At 41.6% G+C, this 20,176-nt stretch overlaps 1 protein-coding gene across 2 annotated transcripts in view; it reads left to right on the top strand.

The window, feature by feature from the left end:
- MTA3 (metastasis associated 1 family member 3) overlaps nt 1-20,176 on the top strand; it is a gene marked incomplete at both ends in the record, with an annotated part of 134,667 nt that overhangs the window by 77,645 nt on the left and 36,846 nt on the right. For both annotated transcript variants that reach the window (XM_080711109.1, XM_080711110.1), the window contains 2 exons: nt 7,455-7,557; nt 12,075-12,174. In XM_080711109.1, coding sequence (XP_080567235.1) covers nt 7,455-7,557; nt 12,075-12,174 — 203 coding nt within the window. The remainder of the gene's footprint in view (nt 1-7,454; nt 7,558-12,074; nt 12,175-20,176) is intronic.

The following is a 20,176-nucleotide window of genomic DNA, read 5'->3' on the forward strand; positions in this document are numbered from 1 at the left end:
GTATTCTCCTTGCCTTTTCCCATTTTTCAGTCTTAAACTTTGCTTTATTGAAGAAACACAACATGTGGTAGAAAATAAAATTATACTAGAAACAAAGATAGCAGTACCTCAGATCTTCCCTCCTTAATTGCTGTTAACATCACAGGTGTGAGACCAGCTCAACAGCTTAATTGCTCTTAACTAGTGTTATTAATTTAACATGTTCTTCCAGAATTTTACATAGAGAGCTATGAAATTCTATGCAGTGTTCCATTGTGTGATAGATTCAGGTTTATTTTATCTTTTACATGTTGTATGGTAGGGCAGATTTCCCCTCTTTTTTCTTTTTTTTAAATGTGGTGCTGGGGATAGAACCTCGGCCTTAGCAAGTGCTTTACCCCTAAGACGCATTCTCAGCCCTGTTCCTCATTTCCTGGGGTGGTTGTAGATCTTACAGATGTTTATGTCCTCTTACTGTTAGAGTTTGCCATCAGTTTGTCAGTTTCTCCCCTCCGCTTTCACGAGGCCTCTGGTTTGGTTGGGAGATGCTGATCTGCTCACAGTACTGAGCAGCGCATGGGTCTGTGTGTGAGGCGTCTGCGCTGTCCTCTTGGTCTGTTGGTTCGAGCTCTCGTGCTCCCTGTTCAGTTGTAGTGGAGTGGTACTCTGTGGCGTATCTGAGACGTCTAGTTCCCTGTCATAGCTCTTGCTTTTCAGTGTTTTCTTACCAATGTCTGCATGCAAGTATTTCCACATGAGCTTTATCATTAGCCTACCTCGCACCAAATAAAGACCCCTCTTACCCCTCCTTTGCATTTTTATTGTGGTTGCAAGTAACTTTTGTTTTGTTTGTTTTTTGTGGTACTGGAGATGGAGCCCTTCTACCTCTGGGCTACACTCCCAGACCTATTTTGTATTTTTATTTGGAAACAGGGTCTCTTAAGCCAGTGAGGTTGGCTTTGAACCTGCGCGATCCTCCTGTCTCCGCCTCCCAAGCGTGGGGATTACAAGCGTGCGCCACCACGCCCGGCTGCAAGTAACTTTGCAGTTAATCTTAGGGAGAATATAGACATTTTGATGAGTTGAAATGTCCTAACCAGAAATGACTTTCCCTTTCTTCAAGGCTACTTTTGAATATTGTGGGAGTGTGAGTTTTATTTTTTAAATATAGTTTTAGTCATATAGGTTTTATACATTTTTGTTAAGTTTATTTTTAAGCTTATAACTTGTTAGCTTTAATTTGTACATGTTCATCTTTAACAGGGAAAAGCAGCAGCCAGGCGAGGAGGTGCGTGTCTGTAACCCCCAGGAATTTGGAAGCTGAGGCGAGAGTGTCATAATTTTGAGGCTACCCTGGGCAACTTGGCAATCCTCTCAAAATAAACGATAAAGGGCTGGGGTGTGCTTCAGTGGGAAACATCCTGGGTTCAATGTATAATATGCATGGGTACCCCCAAAACAACAGTGATGATAATAATAATAGTAGATTTTAGAGAAAGACACCGTATTTTTGAAATCATAAGCAAATAAATCATTTTGAATTCTTATTGAAGCCTCAGATATTTAGCATGTCACAATCTTTCTTCTTTCTTTCTCCTTCTTTCTTTCTTCCTTCTTTTCTCTTCTTTTCTTTTCTTTTCTTTTCTTTTCTTTCTTTCTTCTTTCTTGTGTTAGGGCTTGAACCCAGTGACATTCTACCTCCGAGCTTTACCCCCAGCCCGATTTTTTATTCTTTATTTTGAAACAAGGTCTTACTAAGTTGCAGAGGGCCTCACTAAGTAGCTGAGGCTGTCTAAGAAACTGCAATCTTCTTGCCTCAAACTCCCAAATGCTGGGATTACAAGTGTGCGCCACCAAGCCCGGCAACAGTTTTTCTTTTTAATTGTAATTAGGCAACAGACTAGAATTCAGAGAGTCCCAGACTTACTTGGCTTCTTGCCCTTTTGGCCGGGTGTGGTGGTGACAGAAACCAAAATCAATAAATAACGTCCCATTGGAAATCTGCTTTAAGTGAATAAGCACAAAGATGCAGTGCCAAATTTGTGTTGGTTTATTCATTTATTTTTCATTTCAGCACTTTTTAGGGGTTGATATCACCTACTTTGAGAACCTATGAACTAAATGTGAGGTTTAAAGAACCCCCTTCTTTCTGATTTTCATATTTTGGGGGGAGAGGGTGTTAAGGATATCAATAGGTATAGCAGTAGTTAAACCTCACTTGAATATTGCCATCACCCACACAGCCACATGTAGCTTGGACCTGGTTGCAGGGGAATTTTATTTTATTTTAGGTACTAGGATTAAAACCAGGGGCATTCTGCCTCTGAACTGTACCCTCAGGCCTGCTTAACTGTATTTTTTGGAACAGGCCTGTTTAATTTTATTTTTTGGAAATAGGCTCTCAGTAAATATCTGTGAGCCTTGCTAAATTGCCGAGGTTAGCCTTGAACCTGCAATCCTCCTGTGTAAGCCTCCCATGTACTGGGATTATAGGTGTGCACCACTATGCCCAGTTTGCAGGGAAATTAAGTAGTAGAAAATATCATATTCAAAAACAGATACTTAGGTCTTGGCTGCAATATATGCTTACTAATAATCCTTTTGATATTCCTGAGGGCTATATATTTTGTGTTTCTATTTTATAGTGCTGGGAATAGACCCCAGATTCTCTCACATACTAGGCAAGCACTCAGCCACTGTGCTACATCCCCCAGCCCTTCGAGTGGGCACATTTGACCAGTGGCCAGATTCCAATTTGCATTGGCATGGGATATAGAACTGGAATTAATATCCTGGGTAGGTGGCAGCAGCAGCGTCATGCCAGAATATGTTATAGGCTTGCTTTCTTTGTGAACGTTTCTTAATGAATTCTAAAAGATTATTGTGGCTTTTTTTTTTTTTTTTTTGCTAGTGAATAATGTTTTTTGTGGCTTTGGAATTTTAAAATTGACCTATGGCTACTCACCATTTAACAAACTCTTGAGATCAGAAATGATGAGCATTTAGTTTGCAAAAGACAGTAAGGGTTTCTTTGAGATTTTTAAATCTTACATAACATAGTTTGAATAAACTACTTAGAAAATTTTCCATAGCGAAAGATGTCATATGTGAAACTTTGAATTATTGTTTAAATGTGTAGTATTAGAATTTTAAGAAAATTATCTATTTTACATATTAAAATTTTTGTTGAAGTGTTAAAATAAGATTAAGTTACTAAACTAGAATTGAATTATGGATTCACAGATTGAGTAAAATTTGGCTGATATATCTTACTTGGATAATTTGGGAAATGATTCAATCCCTCTAATTTCCTATTTCTTTTTCTTTAAAAAAAAAAAAAAAGTGGTAGCTAGGCATGGTCACACAAACACATGTAATCCCTCCAGGCTGAGACAGGAGGATTGCGGGTTTAAGGACAGCCTTAGCCACTTAGGGAGGCAGCAAAATAATGAGACTTTTTTCAAAATAAAATATAAAAAGAGCTGGAAGTATATAGCTCAGAGGTAAGTAGAATGCCCTTGGGTTCAATCCCCCTAGTAGCAAAAATAGAGGGGGGAGGTGGAAATGTATGGAGGGGGAGGGGGGTGTATGGAGGGGGAGGGGGGTGTATGGAGGGGGAGGGGGGTGTATGGAGGTGCAACCCGGCGTCGTGATGCGTAAAGAAGCAGTTCTCATGGTTCATTTAGCGCAGTGCCCAGCACTCTTGAGCTGCTAACTGCCACTGCCTCTGGTCCAGCTCTGCTGCTACTAACTAAATAGCACCCATCAGTGATTGGGGATTTCAGGAGATGTCTGAGAGTTAAAGATTTAGTAAGTGGATCTTCTTGCTACAATACATGTTTTCTAACCTGGAATTAGCTTATCAGCAAATAAGAAAATGTCATTAGAGAAGGTAGAAATTCAGGAGCCAGAAACAGGAAGATCTTAAGGTTAAAGCCGGCCTGGGCAACTTCATAAGACCCATCTCAAAATAAAATAAGACTGGAATGTAGCTCAGTGGTAGTCTCTGCCTGGTATGCATAAGGCTCTGGGTTTGAACTCTAGTACTGCAAAAAAACAAAAAGTAGAAATTATGCAGAAGTGCCTTCCGCTAGTGCAAGTACTAGCTAGCTTTGGCCTCAAAATCTGTCACTTTCTACTATCTCAACACCATATGTTTTTAACTAGTTTTTGAGTTACAGATGAAGAAGCAATGAGGAAATTTCCTCCCATGTTTGGAAGGTGGGGGATTGGAGTCTCGCAGTTTTTAATTTCAGTGCAGCTGTGCACAAGGGCCAAGTGTGGTGGCACTCACCTGCAATCCCAGTACTTGGGAGGCTGAGACAGGAGGATCTCAGGTTGGAGGCCAGCCTTGGCAAGTTAGTGAGACCCTTTTTTAAAATACAAAATAACATAAAGGGCATAACAACAGCAACAAAAAGGCCGGGGCTAGAATGCCCCTAGATTCAATTTGTAGTACACAAAAAGAAAAACTGCGCACAGGACCTAATTCTCAGCAGAGGAAGGATGAGTTGACTGTGAGGCTAAGGTTTAAGGAGACAAGGGACTGACTGACCACTAGGTTTGGTCCGAGTGCAGTGGAGATTTACTGTTCTCATATTTTTATTATGGTTATTATGTTTTCTTAAATACCCTCCTTACTAAGTTTCCTAGATTTTGAAACTTCTAGATTTTGAAACTTGTCTTACTTTTCCATAAATCTTATTTTCACTGGATAATTTTGTGGAATGTTAAATGCTAATCCACTTAGAAACATCAGCAACCAGGCATGGTGATGCCCCTGTAATCTCAGTGCTGATTACAGGAGGCCGAATGCAGGGACATTGCAGGTTTAAGACGAGCCTCAGCCACTCAGTGAGGCCCTCAGCAACCTAGCAAGACGCTGTTTCAAAATAAAAAACGGCTGAGGGTATAGTTCCGAGTTAGAAGGCCTATGCCCCCCCCAAAAAAAGGGGGCAAAAACAAAAGGCATTAGCCTGTAACAATTAATTATAAGCAGATACTGATTACAAACATGTAGGACAGTAATTCTCAACCCCAGGACAATTTTGTCCCCAGGGAACAGTAGGCAGTGTGTAGATATTTTTAGTTTTCCCAACCAGTTGAGGGGAGAGCAGCAAAATGCTACTAGAACCTTTTGGGTAGAGGCCAGGGATACTGCTGCACATCCTGTCATACATAGGATGTGTTCAGCCCAAAGTCCAATAGTGCACAGGCTGAGGAAACCGGCAGTAATGGGTCCTGGAACATAGCAAGCATGCAGTAAGTACTAGTTAACAGTTATACAATGACAGCTATTTAAAGTTTCAAGTATATATTATTATATGCTGTAGTCTCTTTCAGCCAGTTCCAGCCCTTTCCATTTTATATTGATGCAGGGTCCCACAAGTTGCCTGGGCTATCCTGGAACTTGTGACCCTCTTACCTCAGCCTTCCAAACATCTGAGATTACAGGTTTGTGCTGCAGTGCCTGGCTAATTCTGCACTTTGGACAACTTTTTTTTTGGAGGTAGGGGGCAGTACTGGGAATCAAACCCAGGTCCTTGAGCATGCTAGTTAGGTGGTCAGCCAGTGAGCTAAACGCCCAGAGCCCAACACTGTTTTAATTACTGTTGCTATAGTTAATCCTTTCCCTTGTTATTTTGATAATAATACAGAAGTCATGATGAAAACAAAGTTTGTTTTGCATCGCTATCCTGTGTCTTTTCACCAAATCCTGCTTGCCTTGTGTGATGTTCTAAATCAAAGCATCCTACATCTTTATTGGGCCCTTGCCTCCTGCTGCAGGTGTTCCCTCTTTCTGTTAATGGCGACACTGTCTTCGGCTCACAGGCTGGAGATCAGTCGGCCCTCTCTATTCCCCGTGCCACTGATGTGCCTGGGTCTTGGTTCTGTGTGCTCAGTTGCTCCTCCCTGCCAGGCATCTTAATTCCAGGTGGAATTCTTAGAGGAGTTCGGTGCCTCTTTTTACCTCATCAGGTGCCCTGCAGAGCAGTTCACATACCATTGCCGTAAGTAGGACATTTGACATTTGGTTCTGGTTTTGTTACCCCCTTATTAAAAAAACCAAGGGCCTAGCTGCTGTGATGGCAAACACGACACCTGTAATCTGAGATACTCAGGCAGCAGAGGCAGGAGGATTGCAGGTTCAAGAGCAGCCAGGCAATTTAGCGAGACCTTGACTCGGGTTGGGGATGTGGCCCAGTGGTAGAAGTCCCGAGTTCAGTCCCCTGCACTTCTAGTCTCTACCCCCCACAAGCAAGGGCTTCTCATTATCTCCAAATAAAACCTGTTCGGAAAAATCTGTGCAGAATTTTCTGTAATATGTTCATAACCCCCTTCTTTTGACCACCTCTTCTCAGGTCCCTTAATGTCCTCCGAACAAAATGAGCTATTTTTCTCTCACATTTTTATTTATTTATTTATTTATTTATTTATTTATTTATTTATTTATTTTGTGGCACTGAAGGTGGAACCCAGAGGCTTTTCTTCCTCTGGGCTATACTCCCAGAATTATTTTTTATATTTTATTTGGAAACAGGGTTTCTAAGTTGCTGAGAGCCTCACTCAGTAGCTGAGGCTGGCTTCAAACCTGTGCGATCCTCCTGTCTCTGCCTCCCAAGTGCGGGGATTACAAGTGTGCGCCACCACGCCTGGCATCACATTTTAATACTCCATACTTTTGTTCATATTATTACTTTTTTTAAGTTGTCTTCTCCTTCCAGCGTTCATACCCTTCAGAAATGCTGCTTCCTTCATGACACAGTTTTCTAGCCAGCTTGAAATGATTTCTCTCGCCTTTAGATTCTATAGTGTATTTATATGTCTCTTATGATCTCTCTCTCTCTTTCTCTCTCTCTCTCTCTTTCCCTTTGCGGGTCTCTCTTTATCTCCCTCTCTTTTTCTCCTTTCCTCTCCCTCCCTCCCTCCTTTCTCTTCCTGTACTGAGAACTGAACCCAGGGGCAATCTACCCCCAAGGTATACCCCTAGCCCTTTTTATTTTTTACTTTGAAGGAGAGTCTCATTTCACTAAGTTGCTGAGGCTGGCCTGAACCTGCAATCCTCTTGTCTCAGCCTCCCAAGAACTGGGATTACAGGCATCCACCACCACACCCAGCTTATTTCTTTTGTTCATATCATAGGCGTTTATGCCTAAGCTTTATTATAGCGAAGTGTGTTGTAACAGGGTAGCTTCTATTTCAGTTTTGTATTCCATATCATGGCGCTTAGGCCGCACACAGATGGGCACTCAGTGCACGTTGATGCTGAGACCGTGTGGTTGGTTTGACTGTTATCATCGGTGTCCTCTCTGCAAGGAATTGCACATGTGCTGTCTGAGGAACGCACCAGAGCCATGAGCATTGCCTTACATTTGAACATTTCTCATGCGATGGTGACCGTAGTCAGCAGCTGGATATGACAGTGTGCTTTGTGAGTAACAAGACTATTTCTTTGTTTGTTTGTTCTTGGGCAGGAGAATCAGATGAGAGGGAACAGTCAAAGTTGGAAGTTAAAGTCTGGGATCCAAATAGTCCACTTACAGATCGACAGATTGACCAATTTTTAGTTGTAGCACGGTAAGTATGGCATTATTGAGTCAAGAAATAGCTTTTTTTTAATAGAAAATTTATAAGCATATGTATTTTCATTTCTTTGTATTCTATTTTTTTTTTAAAATCTGTTGTATTCTTTTATTTATATAAGATAGTTTAATACATGACAAGGATGGTGGTGCATGGCTGTAATCCTAGTACTTGGGAGGCTGTAAGAGAAGGATCACAAGTTCAAGGCCAGCCTCAGCAAAGTAGCAGGACCATATTTTCAAATAAAAATAAAAAAGGCTTGGGGATGTGTCCTGGAGGTAGAATGCCCCTGGGTTCAATCTCCAGTACCAAAAAAAAGAAGAAGAAGAAAAATGCTTAATATATGTCACTCTGCCTTCTAATTAATGTGATTTACTATCATCCATTTCAGCTTTAATGAGAATAGATTAATTTTATTAAGAAAACAGAAAAGTATAAAGAAGCAATTTAATACCCTAATATCTGTGTCCATCTATCTGTCTATCTCTTTTTTCTTGTGGCACTGAACATTGCTTTCCTCTAGACTAGATTACTCAGGTACCGACAGGGATGTGCAACTTGGATTCCTTTTGCTACATTCAGGCTGGCGTAAAGCCTCCTGCTGAACAGAGGGCTTTGAGAGCTTTGTCTTGCCGGCTGGCTTCTTCCTCCTCTTTGCTTGAGCAAGTGAATCAGCAGAATTTTAGTTTTATTTTTTCAATTATAAAAGTAAATGATGCTTGTGGGGAAAATTACCACAAAGCAGAAAGTAAATGAAATTATCAAAGCATTACAACAGTGGATAAATTGGAAAAAACCTAAAAGTATACTAGCAAGCAATTGATGAATGAATTGAGGTATACTCACACAATGGAATATTACTTCTCAGCAATTAAAATGAATTAGAGCTCTTGGTAGCTAATAGATAAATCTTAAAAGTAATACTGAATAAAGGTACATGCAGTAGGATCATTTATGTGCTTACAGTGTTATCATTTATTAAAAGTTGTAAGGTATGTAGCTGGAAATGGTGGGTGCATGCCTTTAAATCTAAATACTTGGGAGGCTGAATTATTGAGCTGGCCTTCAGCCTGTAATCCTCCTGTCTCAGACTCCCAAGTATTGGGCAGTATACCATCACACTTATACCTAATATCATCTGTTCTTGGTGTGTGTGTGTGTGTGTGTGTGTGTGTGTGTGTGTGTGTGGTATTAGGGATGGAACCCAAGGGTATTCTACCTCTGAGTTATGACCCCAGCCCTATTTTATTTTGAAACAAAGTCTCACTACATTGTAGAGGGTCTAGCTAAGTTACTGAGGCTGGTTGTGAATCTATAATCCTCCTCTCTCAACCTCCCAAGTACTAGGATCATATGTTTGTGCCACCATGCCCAGCTACACCTAGTATCTTTAAAACACTTTCTTTGATTTGTGTGTGTGCGCGCGCGCTATTGGGTGTTGAACCAGGGGCATTCTTCCTCTGAGCTATACCCCATCTCTATTTTATTCTTCATTTTGAAACAGGGTCTCACCAAGCTGAGGAGGGCCTAAGTTGCCGAGGCTGCCATTGATTGTGTGATCTTCCTGTCTCAGCTTCCCAAATTCTGTGATTACAAGTGTGCAACACCATGCTCGGTGTGAATATTTGTTTAAAAAAAATCTAGCTGGGTGTGGTGGCGCACGCTTGTAATCCCAGCATTTGGGAGGCTGAGACCGGAGGATCACGGTTCACAGACAGCCTCAGCTACTTAGTGAGGCCCTGTTCCAAAATAATAAGAAATAGGGTAGGGGGCGTAGCTTGGAGGTCAAATGCCCCTGAGTTCCATCCCAGACCCACCCCCCAAAAAATAATAATCTAAGTACTAATTTAGAACTGGGTATGATTCTATAGAATTGTAGTTCTAGCTACCCAGGAGGCTGAGGTGGGAGAGTCCGTTGAGCCCAGGAGTTCCAATCTGGCCTGGGCAAAATTCCAAGACCCTCTCTCAAAAATAAACGAGCCGGGCGTAGTGGCGCACGCTTGTAATCCCAGCGTTTGGGAGGCTGAGAACTGAGGATCATGGTTTGCAGACAGTCTCAGCTAGTTAGTGAGGCCCTCCACAACTTAGTAAGACCCTGTTTCAAAATAAAGAATAAAAAATAGGGCAGGGGGTGTAGCTTAGAGACCGAATGTCCCTGGGTTCCATCCCCGGACCCGCAAACAAACAAACAAACAAACAAAAAAACCAAAAACTGATAAGTAAAAATTAAGGCTAAACTCTAAAGTGCCATGACTCAGTGAAGATGTGGGACAGCCAGCACTTTCGTGGCTACCTGTAGGAATATAAATTGATACAGCTTATTTGGGAAACTGTTCAATATCATTTAACCTGAGTCCCTTAAGTTTCATTCCTAAAATTATGCCCAGAAGAATTATATACACCTGTGCATCAAAAGATATGTATGCAAAGTGGCATCAGTGGCCCTATTCACAGTATCTCCAACTGGAGACAGCACCTCATATCAGCCAACAGTAAAGTAGGGACGGGGTTGGTTAAAACTCCACAGCAAGAAAAATGAATGAATGTAGCCCCACCAGACATCACAGGCAACCACGTATCATTCAGACAAAGGAAGCTGTGTGCCATTGTTAGCAAAACCGCTCTGTGGTGCTGGAGTCCAGGATGGTGGCACCTTTGGGGATGGAGGTCTGAATGCCAATTGGGAAAGGCATGAGCCCTTGGGGGTTCATTATTTTCTGTTCTTGACCTCAGTGTTGGTGACCTGGGTGTGTTGGTTTTGCATATGTGTTATATTTTAATTAAAATGTTTTAAAAAGCCAGGTAGAGTGGTGTATATTTGTAATCCCAGTACTTAGGAGGCTAAGACAAGAGAGTCACAAGTTCCAGAACAGCCTAGCAAGTAGTGAGACTCAGCAATCTAGTGAGACCCTGTTTCAAAAAAAAAAAAAAAATTGGTCTGGGGTTGATTAATTATAATTACCTCTATGTAGTGATATGGCTTGTCAATTACAGACTAGTATTCCTTATCCAAAATTGTTAGGACCAGAAGTGTTTCAGATTATTATTTTTATTTTTTTGTGGTACTAAAGATGGAACTTGGGGGGCTTTCTACCCATGGGGTACACACCCAGCCCTATTTTATAATTTATTTAGAAACAGGGTCTCAGTAAGTTGCTGAAGGCTTCACTAAGTAGCTGAGGCTGGCTTTGAACCTGTGATCCTCTTGTCTCAGCCTCCCAAGCGCTCAGATTACAAGCGTGAGCCACCACGCTCGGCTCTCAGATTTTTTTTTTTTAAATATGTGCAAATATACAATGAAGTATCTTGGGGTGGGACACAAGTTTTAACACAGAATTCATTTATATTTTGTATATGCAATGTGGTATGTGTGTGTGTGTGTGTGTGTGTGTGTGTGTGTGTGTGTGTGTGTGTGTTTTACTGGGGATATTGAACCCAGTGGCATTCTCTCTCTGAGATATCCTCTCAGCCCCATTTTTTTTTTTTAATTTTGAAATAGGGTGTCACTAAATTGTGAAGGCCCTCACTGTGTTGCTAAGGCTGGCTCAAACCTGCAAACCTTTTGTCTCAGCCTCTCAAGTACTAGGATTACAGGTGTGCACCTCCACGCCTGTTTTTTGCAATCTTTAAATAATTTTGTGCCTGAAAGAGTTTGATGACATGGATTTCCACTGTGGTGTTGTGTTGGTGCTCAGTGTTTTGGGTTTTAGAACAGTGAACTTTCAGATTAGAATTGTTTAATCTGTACTAGACCTTATATAAAAGAAATACTCAGCTGGGCGTGGTGGTGCACACTTGTAATCCAGGGCTTGGGAGGCTGAGACAAGAGGATCGCACAGGTTCGAAGCCAGCCTCCGCTACTTAGTGAGGCTCTCAGCAATTTAGACCCTGTTTTTTTTTTCTTTTCTTTCCTTTTCTTTCTTTCTTGCTTTCTTGCTTTCGTGAGTCTGGGGATGGAACCCAGAGGCATTTGACCTTCAAGATACACCCCCTGCCCTGTTTTTTATTCTTTATTTTGAAACAGGGTCTCATTGAGTTGCGGAGGGCCTCACTAAGTAGCCGAGGCTGTCTGTGAACTGTGATCCTCCAGTCTCAGCCTCCTGAATGCTGGGATTAAAAGCGTGCGCCACCACGCCCGGCTAGAACCTGTTTTCAAATAAAGTATAAAATAGGTCTGGGAGTGTAGCCCGGAAGTAGAAAAGCCCCTGGGTTCCACCCCCAGTACCATATACACACAAAAAAATAAAAGAAAAAGAAAGACTTAGTGGCATGAATCTGGAGTTCCAGTTGGGAGGCTGAGGGAGGATCACTTGACTTCCTAAATTCTAGACCAGCTTAAGCAACATAGTGAGAGTTGGTCCCCAACAACAAGAGTGACAAAAAGAAAAACACCAAGAAGCAAAATCTTTGCATGCAGTATTTTATTTTTCCATTCATTATCCACGTGTGTTTTAAAAAAACAAACAAACACAGTAGAGTCTTAACTTGCCTTGTGTGTGTCGTTCCTTCAGTGCCGTCGGGACATTTGCGAGAGCCCTGGACTGCAGCAGCTCCGTGCGGCAGCCCAGCTTGCACATGAGTGCCGCTGCAGCTTCCCGAGACATCACCTTGGTAAGATGCTTTCTGAAATTTTGGGGTTATTCTTTTGTTCCTTGTTTAATTACAGAACCCTTTAGACTTAAGTTTTCTGGCTCTTAACCATCCTGACTACTAAGTTGATTGAGATTGGCTCTTTGGTTACCTGGATTTCTGAAGTCACCTGAGACAAGTGTGAAGAGTAGGTATGACATGGTGAAAACAATATTGGGGTCACAGTTTGACATCACTTTTCACTTTTGTGCATGGTATCTATGTTCCCTCTATGTACTTACATAACTGTGGACCATGCATAATGGTGTGTGTGTGTGTGTGTACTGGGTACTAGAGATTGAAACCAGGGGCATTCTACCTCTGTTAAACACCTACAGCCTTTTTTTAAATTTTATTTTTGTGGTACTGGGGGTGGAACCCAGGGGCTTTCTACCTCCGGGCTATACTCCCAGACCTATTTTCTATTTTGTTTGGAAATAGGGTCTCACTAAGTTGCTGAGAGCCTCACTCAGTAGCTGAGGCTGGCCTTGAACCTGTGCAATCCTCTGTCTCAGCCTCCCAAGAGCTGGGATTACAAGCTGTGCCACCACACCCAGCAACCTACATACAGCCTTTTTAAAACATTTTTTTGTTTTGAAACAGGGTCTTGCTAGGTTGCTGACAAGTTCTTGAACTTGCAATCCTCCAGGCTCAGCCTCCCAAGCCTGGGATTACAGGTGTGCACCACCACACCCTGCTTACATAATGTTTAAACAATTTTATTATGTGCTAATCACCTCTTGAATCTATGGGTATAGGAATTACTCTGTTCTTGTGCATCAGTGTTTAAAATATCAATATTTAAAGCTTTTGTGTCTGTTCATGAGCAAGAGATTGTGATTTCATTACATTATTGTTGTTCTCTTCTAAAATGCTTCTTTTATCCTTTGGTGAGCAGTGGAAGCCCCTTCCTTGTTCGTTGTGCTTCTAATGCCCACTTCACCGAGCATCATGCTTGGCACCTGCTTCTTTCTCTTCACCTCCAAACAAGTTAGACAGGTTGTGGTCATTTGCTGTGTTTGAGCCCCTCGACGTTTTGTAGGAGGCATGGTGCACACATGCTCCTTTTAGATGAAGATTGGGGTTAAAGTATTTGATCAGTGTTCATTAGCTATAATAAGTTTCAGTTTTCATTTGCTAATGGAATGGAGTACAATGATGGGTTTTATTTCTGATTGTATATAAACTTGAGATTATTTCCACAAAATATTGTTGAGATAATGAAAAACGGCTTATGCTGTCTATATGTTTTTGTACTATTGTGGATTATGATGTAATTAGTAGCAATCTGTAGTCATTTAGGAAATCTCTTATTTTATCCTTTTTCAAAGACCTAATATATTGTTGATAGAAGAAAATCGAAGAAAATCTTGTTTCTCTTGGTATGTCAGTATTTTCATAGAGTTCCAAAATAGGTTCATAAACCAGACCTGGTGGCACACGCTTGTAATCCCAGTTCTTGGGAAACTGAGAAAGGAGAATTGCAGGTTTGCAGCCAGCCTCAGTAACTTAGTGAGACCCTCTACAACTTAGTGAGACCCTGTTTCAAAAAAAAAAAAAAAATGGAGCTTGGGATGTAGCACAGAGGTAGAGTGCCCCTGGGTTCAACCCCCCAGTACCACAAATGAATGAATGAATGAATGAATGAATGAATGAATGAATGAAGAGTTTGTATTTTGGTTGTTCAGAATTTGGGGGGTATTTTACCATACAAGCAAGAGTGCAGATTTTATGATTGTATAAACTTGCAAAAATCAGATGTTTTTGCCAAGAGTGGTTGTGCACACCTGTAATCCCAGCACTGGGAGGCTAAGATAAGGTGGATCGCAGGTTCAAGGCCAGCCTTAGCAACTAGCAAGAACCCCAGCAACTTAGTGAGACCCTGTTTCAAAATAAAAAGGGCATAGCTCAAAGGTAGAATGCCCCTAGCTTCAACCCCTAATGCCAACGCAACAAACAAAAAAGAATCAGATATTTTTATGATCAAGAACTACGTGAAATCTAGTCAACACCTATGCATTTTACCCTATTCAGAACGTATTTCAGTTCTAAAATTAATGTATGTTTATTATTTTTTTAAAAAACTGAAAAATAGCCGGGCTTAGTGGTACACACTTGTAATCCCAAAATTTGGGAGGCTGAGACAGGAGGATCACAGTTCACAGACAACCTCTGCTACTTAATGAGGCCCTTTAAAACTCAGTGAGACCCTGTTTCAAAAATAAAGAATAAAACATAGGGCTGGGAGCCAGGTGTGGTGGCACATACTTGTAATCCCAGCATTCAGAAGGTGGAGACTGCAGGATGATAGTTCTCGGGACAGCCTCAACTACTTAGCCTCGGCTATTCAGTACTGTAGTTATGAACCAGCAATCCCAGAACTACTGATGGACATCTAAACTGTTTTTGTTTCTGTGGTACAGAGGATGGAACCCAGGGGTATTATACCTCTGAGCTACACTGCCAGTCCTATTTTTTTTTTTTGGGGGGGGGAGGCCTTTTGCAATTCACTGAGACCCTGTTTCAAAAACTAAAAGGACTAAAAAATAGGGCTAGGGGTGTAGCTCAGAGGTAGAATGCCCCTGGGTTCCATCCCCAGTACCGCAGTAAATAAATAAATAAATAAATACATAAATACATAAATAGAAAAATAGTATTGCAACAGCTAAAAGAATCTTTGTTCTCATTACCATAGTAGATGTTCTTGCTGCTTGATTATGGTTCCTTCTTGCTTTTTTGTGCACTATAAATAATAATAATGATGATGGAGCAACTTGCAGCACAGAGGATGCTCCACATAATGTCACCTCAAGCAATGTTACTATTTTAGTTCTGCAGATTAAATTCTTTTCAACCACTGTAGTTAGTTTTGAAGCCCCTAATTCTCTCTGTGAATCCTGGTCCTTTTCCTCCATCTGTACCTCCTACCTGCCTCCCCTGGCTCATGTCAAGAGGTACTTGCTCTATAACCTGTGTTGTATCTAGTATGTGCTGTTTTATAGTTCTATTGTGTATTTCTGTATCCAAAAAAACATGGATTTGCATGGATTTGCATATGCTGTGTAACAGTTTTTGCCCTTAGCCTCTTCTGAGATCTAGCTGTGTTAATACCTACATACCTAGGTCACTCATTTAACTGCTTTGTATTGTTTGCATGTTCTTTCACATAATCCTATGCCATATTACTATTCTTGTTGCTGTTAGAGACAGAATCTTGCTATGATGCCCAGGCTGAGGCTGACCCTGAACTCCTGGGCCCAGGCAATCCTCCTGCCTCAGCCTCCTGAGTATCTGGTACTGTGGTCAGGAACCAACATTCCCAGACCACATTATCCATATCTTCTACTACTGAAGGACATCTAAACTTTTTTTTTTTTTTTTTATGGTACTGAGGATAGAACCCAGGGGCATTCTACCTCTGAGCTACACTCCCAGTCCTTTTTTTTTTTTTTATTCTTTATTTTGAAACAGGGTCTCACTGAGTTGAAAGGACCTTATTAAGTAGTAGCTGAGGCTGACCACAAACCATGCTCCTCCTGTCTCAGCCTCCTGAATGCTGGGATTACAGACGTGTGCTGCATTGAAAATTCCAGTAATATCCCTTTGTGGACATGTATTCAAATGTTGGGATGCTGATTCATGGGTAGAGCTTGCTTGCTTGATTGTTTGCTTGCTTATTTATTTATTTATTTATTTATTTATTTATTTGCAGTACTGGGGATGGAACCAGGGGCTTTTCTACCTCCGGGCTATACTCCCAGACCTATTTTATATTTTATTTGGAAACAGGGTCTCACTAAGTTGCTGAGAGCCTCACTAATTAGCTGAGGCTGGCTTCGAACCTGTGCGATCCTCCTGTCTCAGCCTCCCAAGCCACAATGCCCAGCTTTAGTCATTTTCTTATTTATTTATTTATTTATTTATTTATTTATTTATTTATTTATTTTGCGGTTCTGGGGATGGAACCCAGGGAAATTCGACCTCCGAGCTACCCCCACCCCCATCCTATTTTTTATTCTTTATTATGAAACAGGGTCTCACTAAGTTGCGGAGGGTCTCACTAAGTAGCTGAGGCTGTCTGCGAACTGTAATCCTCCTGTCTCAGCCTTCCGAATGCTGGGATTACAAGTGTGCACCACCACACCCGGCTAGTCTTTTTATTTATTTTTTTTGTTTTGTTTTGTTTTTGGGTGGTACTGGGGTTCCTGGAAGCCCTTCTACCTCCGAGCTACACTCCCAGACCTATTTTATATTTTTATTTGGAAACGGTCTCCTAAGCCAGCGCGCGCGGCTGGCTTCGAACCTGTGCCATCCTCCTGTCTCAGCCTCCCAAGCGGGGGGATTACAAGCATGCGCCACCACACCCGGCTGTGTTTTTATTTTTGAAACAGTATCTCACTGAGTTGTGAAGGGCCTCGCTGAGTAGCTGAGGCTGTTGATGAACCTGATCCTCTCCAGTTTCCACCTCTGGATTCTGGACCGTGCCCAGCTAACACTATTCTTTTTAAAAATCCTTTTATTGATGCATTGTAATTATACATCGCAGTGATTTTCAAAGTGATAGAAGCACATGTGCACACTTCACTTGGCGTATTTATTTCCTTCTGTATCCCCCATTTAGTGAGATTGGTAGTGATAACTCATAGATGGACATAACATTACTTAGTTGTTTCCTTCCCCAGCCCTCCTTTTCCCTCTTTACATCTTCCACCCTCAGATCCCTTCCACTATTTTACTGGACACTCTTTCTTTTTTTTTTTTTTTTTTTTTTTTTTGCAGTACTGGTGATGGAACCCAGCGCCATTCTACCTTCAAGCTACACTCCGAGCCCTATTTTTTTATTCTTTATTTTGCAAAGGTCTCACTGAGTTGCAAAGGGCCTCACTAAGTGGCTGAGGCTGTCCGTGAACCTTCTGTCTTAGCCTCTCAAATGCTGGGATTACTGGTCCCCTTTATAGTTTAACACCATTCTTATGAGATAATACTTCTCGGGTTATAACTGGAGATGCTGCTCCTGTTATGCCTCAGCAAATTCCATATACGGTATACTGTTTGAGGATTGAGAATGGGAAACTTGTTCCTGAGATGGGACAGAGCTGTGTGGCAGTTGGGGCTTGGGGCTGGTTTGCTTGCAGATGGGTGTGATGGTGCAGAGCCCGTGTGGGTTCCTGGCTCACCGCTGTAGCGACTCTGCTTCCCAGTGCTGTGCATGTGCAGAATGGCAAGTGATTTTCGGGAGTGTATCTTTGTTTCTATCAGTAAAGGAGATTGTATGTGTGTGTTGTGTGTGTATAAAATGTAAATGCATCACACAACATTGTATAATTAAAATAATCTGTTTAATACAAATATATTTAACATATTTAATTAATTAATTTATTTATTTATTTATTTTGGTGGTACTGGGGGTGGAACCCAGAGGCTTTCTACCTCTGGGCTATACTCCCAGACCTTTCTTTATATTTTATTTGGAAACAGGGTCTCACTAAGTTGCTGAGAGCCTCACTAAGCACCCGAGACTGACTTCGAACCCGTGCGATCTTCCTGTCTCAGCCTCCCAAGTGCGGGGATTACAAGCGTGCGCCACCACGCCCGGCTTAGAAATTTATTTTTTGAGATGGGATCTTGTTTTGCATCTGTTCTTGACTTCTACTGAGGAATCCTCTCTGCTCCACCAGATTACTTCTTATACCCACTCTCTGCTTCTTTCTCATTAAAATGACTTGGGTTTAAATATCATCATTGTCTGCTTTGAATGGGTAGCATTGAAAGAGATGTGGGTTTTTTTGGTCTACAATATCTAAATGCCTAGATTATCAGTTTGAACTTCTTTAGGTTCAGCTTTACTTGGGCCCTGCAATCCTGGGCATTGCAATAAAGATGAGTGGGTATAGTTAAAAATTGATTATGAAGTTATTGATAATGGATTTAGTAGATTACTTACCAAAAAGAACATATGAAAGGCCAATTTGTGCTGTTAAATGAAAATGTTTACTATTTGGAGAGTCTATTTCTTAGCTTTACTTCAGTTTCAGGGTTTATTATCCTATACCAATGACTTTAGACCTCTCTCCAGTGGACAGCCAAACCCTGCTTTCAAGGCCTTCTGCTGCCGAGGGAGAGGGCCTGGCTATGGCACTGCTGGAACCTGGTGGCCTTCTGTGGTTAATTTTCTTTGTGGCTTTTACTGGAAGAACTGCAGTGGTCTTTTGCATTCCTGTTCTAACATTTTTTTTATCCAAGATCTGTATGTCACTTCTCAGGTCTCCAGTAATATTTTGAGAACAGGTCATTTGTACATCACTAGTAGATCAAAACATCACTATGCAGGGCCTTACTGGGGCTGGTGCCAGTTAGAACCTGTGCTCCCTGTTGGGTGGTCGCGGTGGCAAGAAATGTCCCGTGACTTCAGAAGCAAAGTGGCATGTGAGTTGTTTGTGATTTACTGCTAGAGATAAGCCTTAGTTTTTGAGAAGTATAGGGACTGGCTCTTCTCTTGGAATCAAGTAAAAAGAGATTGTTGCATTATAGAAATGTAGGATAGAATATTTTACAGGTGTTGAGTCCAGGCACAGAACAGTGAAGCAAATTGCATAAGAACTCACCTTTAATTAGTGACTATAGAGTCAAGACTTTAAACCCAGGTGTTTTGGTGACAAGTCTGGTTCTGAGAAAGGTCAGTCTGTATTGATGTGGTAGGGTGTTAATCACATCCTGGAACATCTCTAATTCCCTTTCATTCTTTTTTATTTTTATTTTTTCAGTGGTACTGGGGATTGAACCCTGGGGTGTTCTACTTCTGTGCTATATACCTTTCCCCTTTTTATTTCTTTCTTTCTTATTTTGAAACAGGGTCTCACTAAGTTGCTGCCTGCTGTCCTTGAACCTGTGATCCTCCCATCTCAGTTTTCCAGGTACTGGGATTACAGGCATATACTACCATGCCAGGACATTTAGTGGCTTTTAATTGCTTTTAGGGTAAGAACTTAGATCCTTATCAGCAAAACAATAGAGTTTTGCCTGGCCTTCCTTTCCTTCCCTTTGCTCACACTCAGCATCTTCTGGATGCAGGCAGACTCCTTCCTTTATCTCGCAGGCTACATCCTGTGACATGTTCAGTTTTCTCTGCCTGGGCTTCTTCACAGTGCCCCCCTGCACCTCCCCCCAGTTAACTCATTCCTTTCAAATCTTGGCCAAGTTCTGTGTCTAGGGCAAGTCACTTCGTGATGTGCTTATGTAGAGAACAATAGCTCCGAACAATCTGAAGTACAAAACACTCAATCCCGGATATTCAGTCTCTCGCCAGAGGTGTACATACTCAGTCTGAAGACTGCGAATTGTAGAAAGATTTAAGCATGGCAGGCATGGTGGTCCATGCCTGTAATCTTAGTACTTGGGAGGCTGAGGCAGGAGGGTCACAGGTTTGAAACCAGCCTCAGCAATTTAGTGAGGTTCTCAGCAACCTGTTTCACATTAAAAAATAAAAAGGGGTGGAGTGTAGCTTAGAGTTGGATCCTGAATACAAAAAAGAAAGTAAGCATGGAATGCACTTTTAAAAAATTGTGGTAAAATATACATAGCATAAAACATACCATTTTAACCCATTTTTAAGTGTATAGTTTTTTGAGGTTAAATAGATTCACAAAGCTGGGTAGTCTCCACCACCATCCATGTCTGAAACCTCATCTTCTCTAATTGGAACTATGTACCCGTTAAACTTTAACTCTATTCCCCCTACTCCAACCCCACCCTCGCCTTCTCCCTCACTCCCGCTGCGCGCCTGCTCCCACCCTCTCCCGCACCCCCACCCAGCTCACACCCGGCTCTAACTATGCCTTTTAATGTAATTCTTATAATGAAGTCACCTAAGACTTAAAGTGATTGAACAAAGGGTATTTCATTATGGAGATAATATTTTCCTTAAAACAAGTGATAAGCTGGGCATGGTGGCACATGCTTGTAATCCCAGCATTCAGGAGTCTGA

This window comes from Muscardinus avellanarius (assembly GCF_963383645.1).
Source record: "Muscardinus avellanarius genome assembly, chromosome: 15".
NCBI classification, from domain to species: Eukaryota; Metazoa; Chordata; class Mammalia; order Rodentia; family Gliridae; genus Muscardinus; species Muscardinus avellanarius.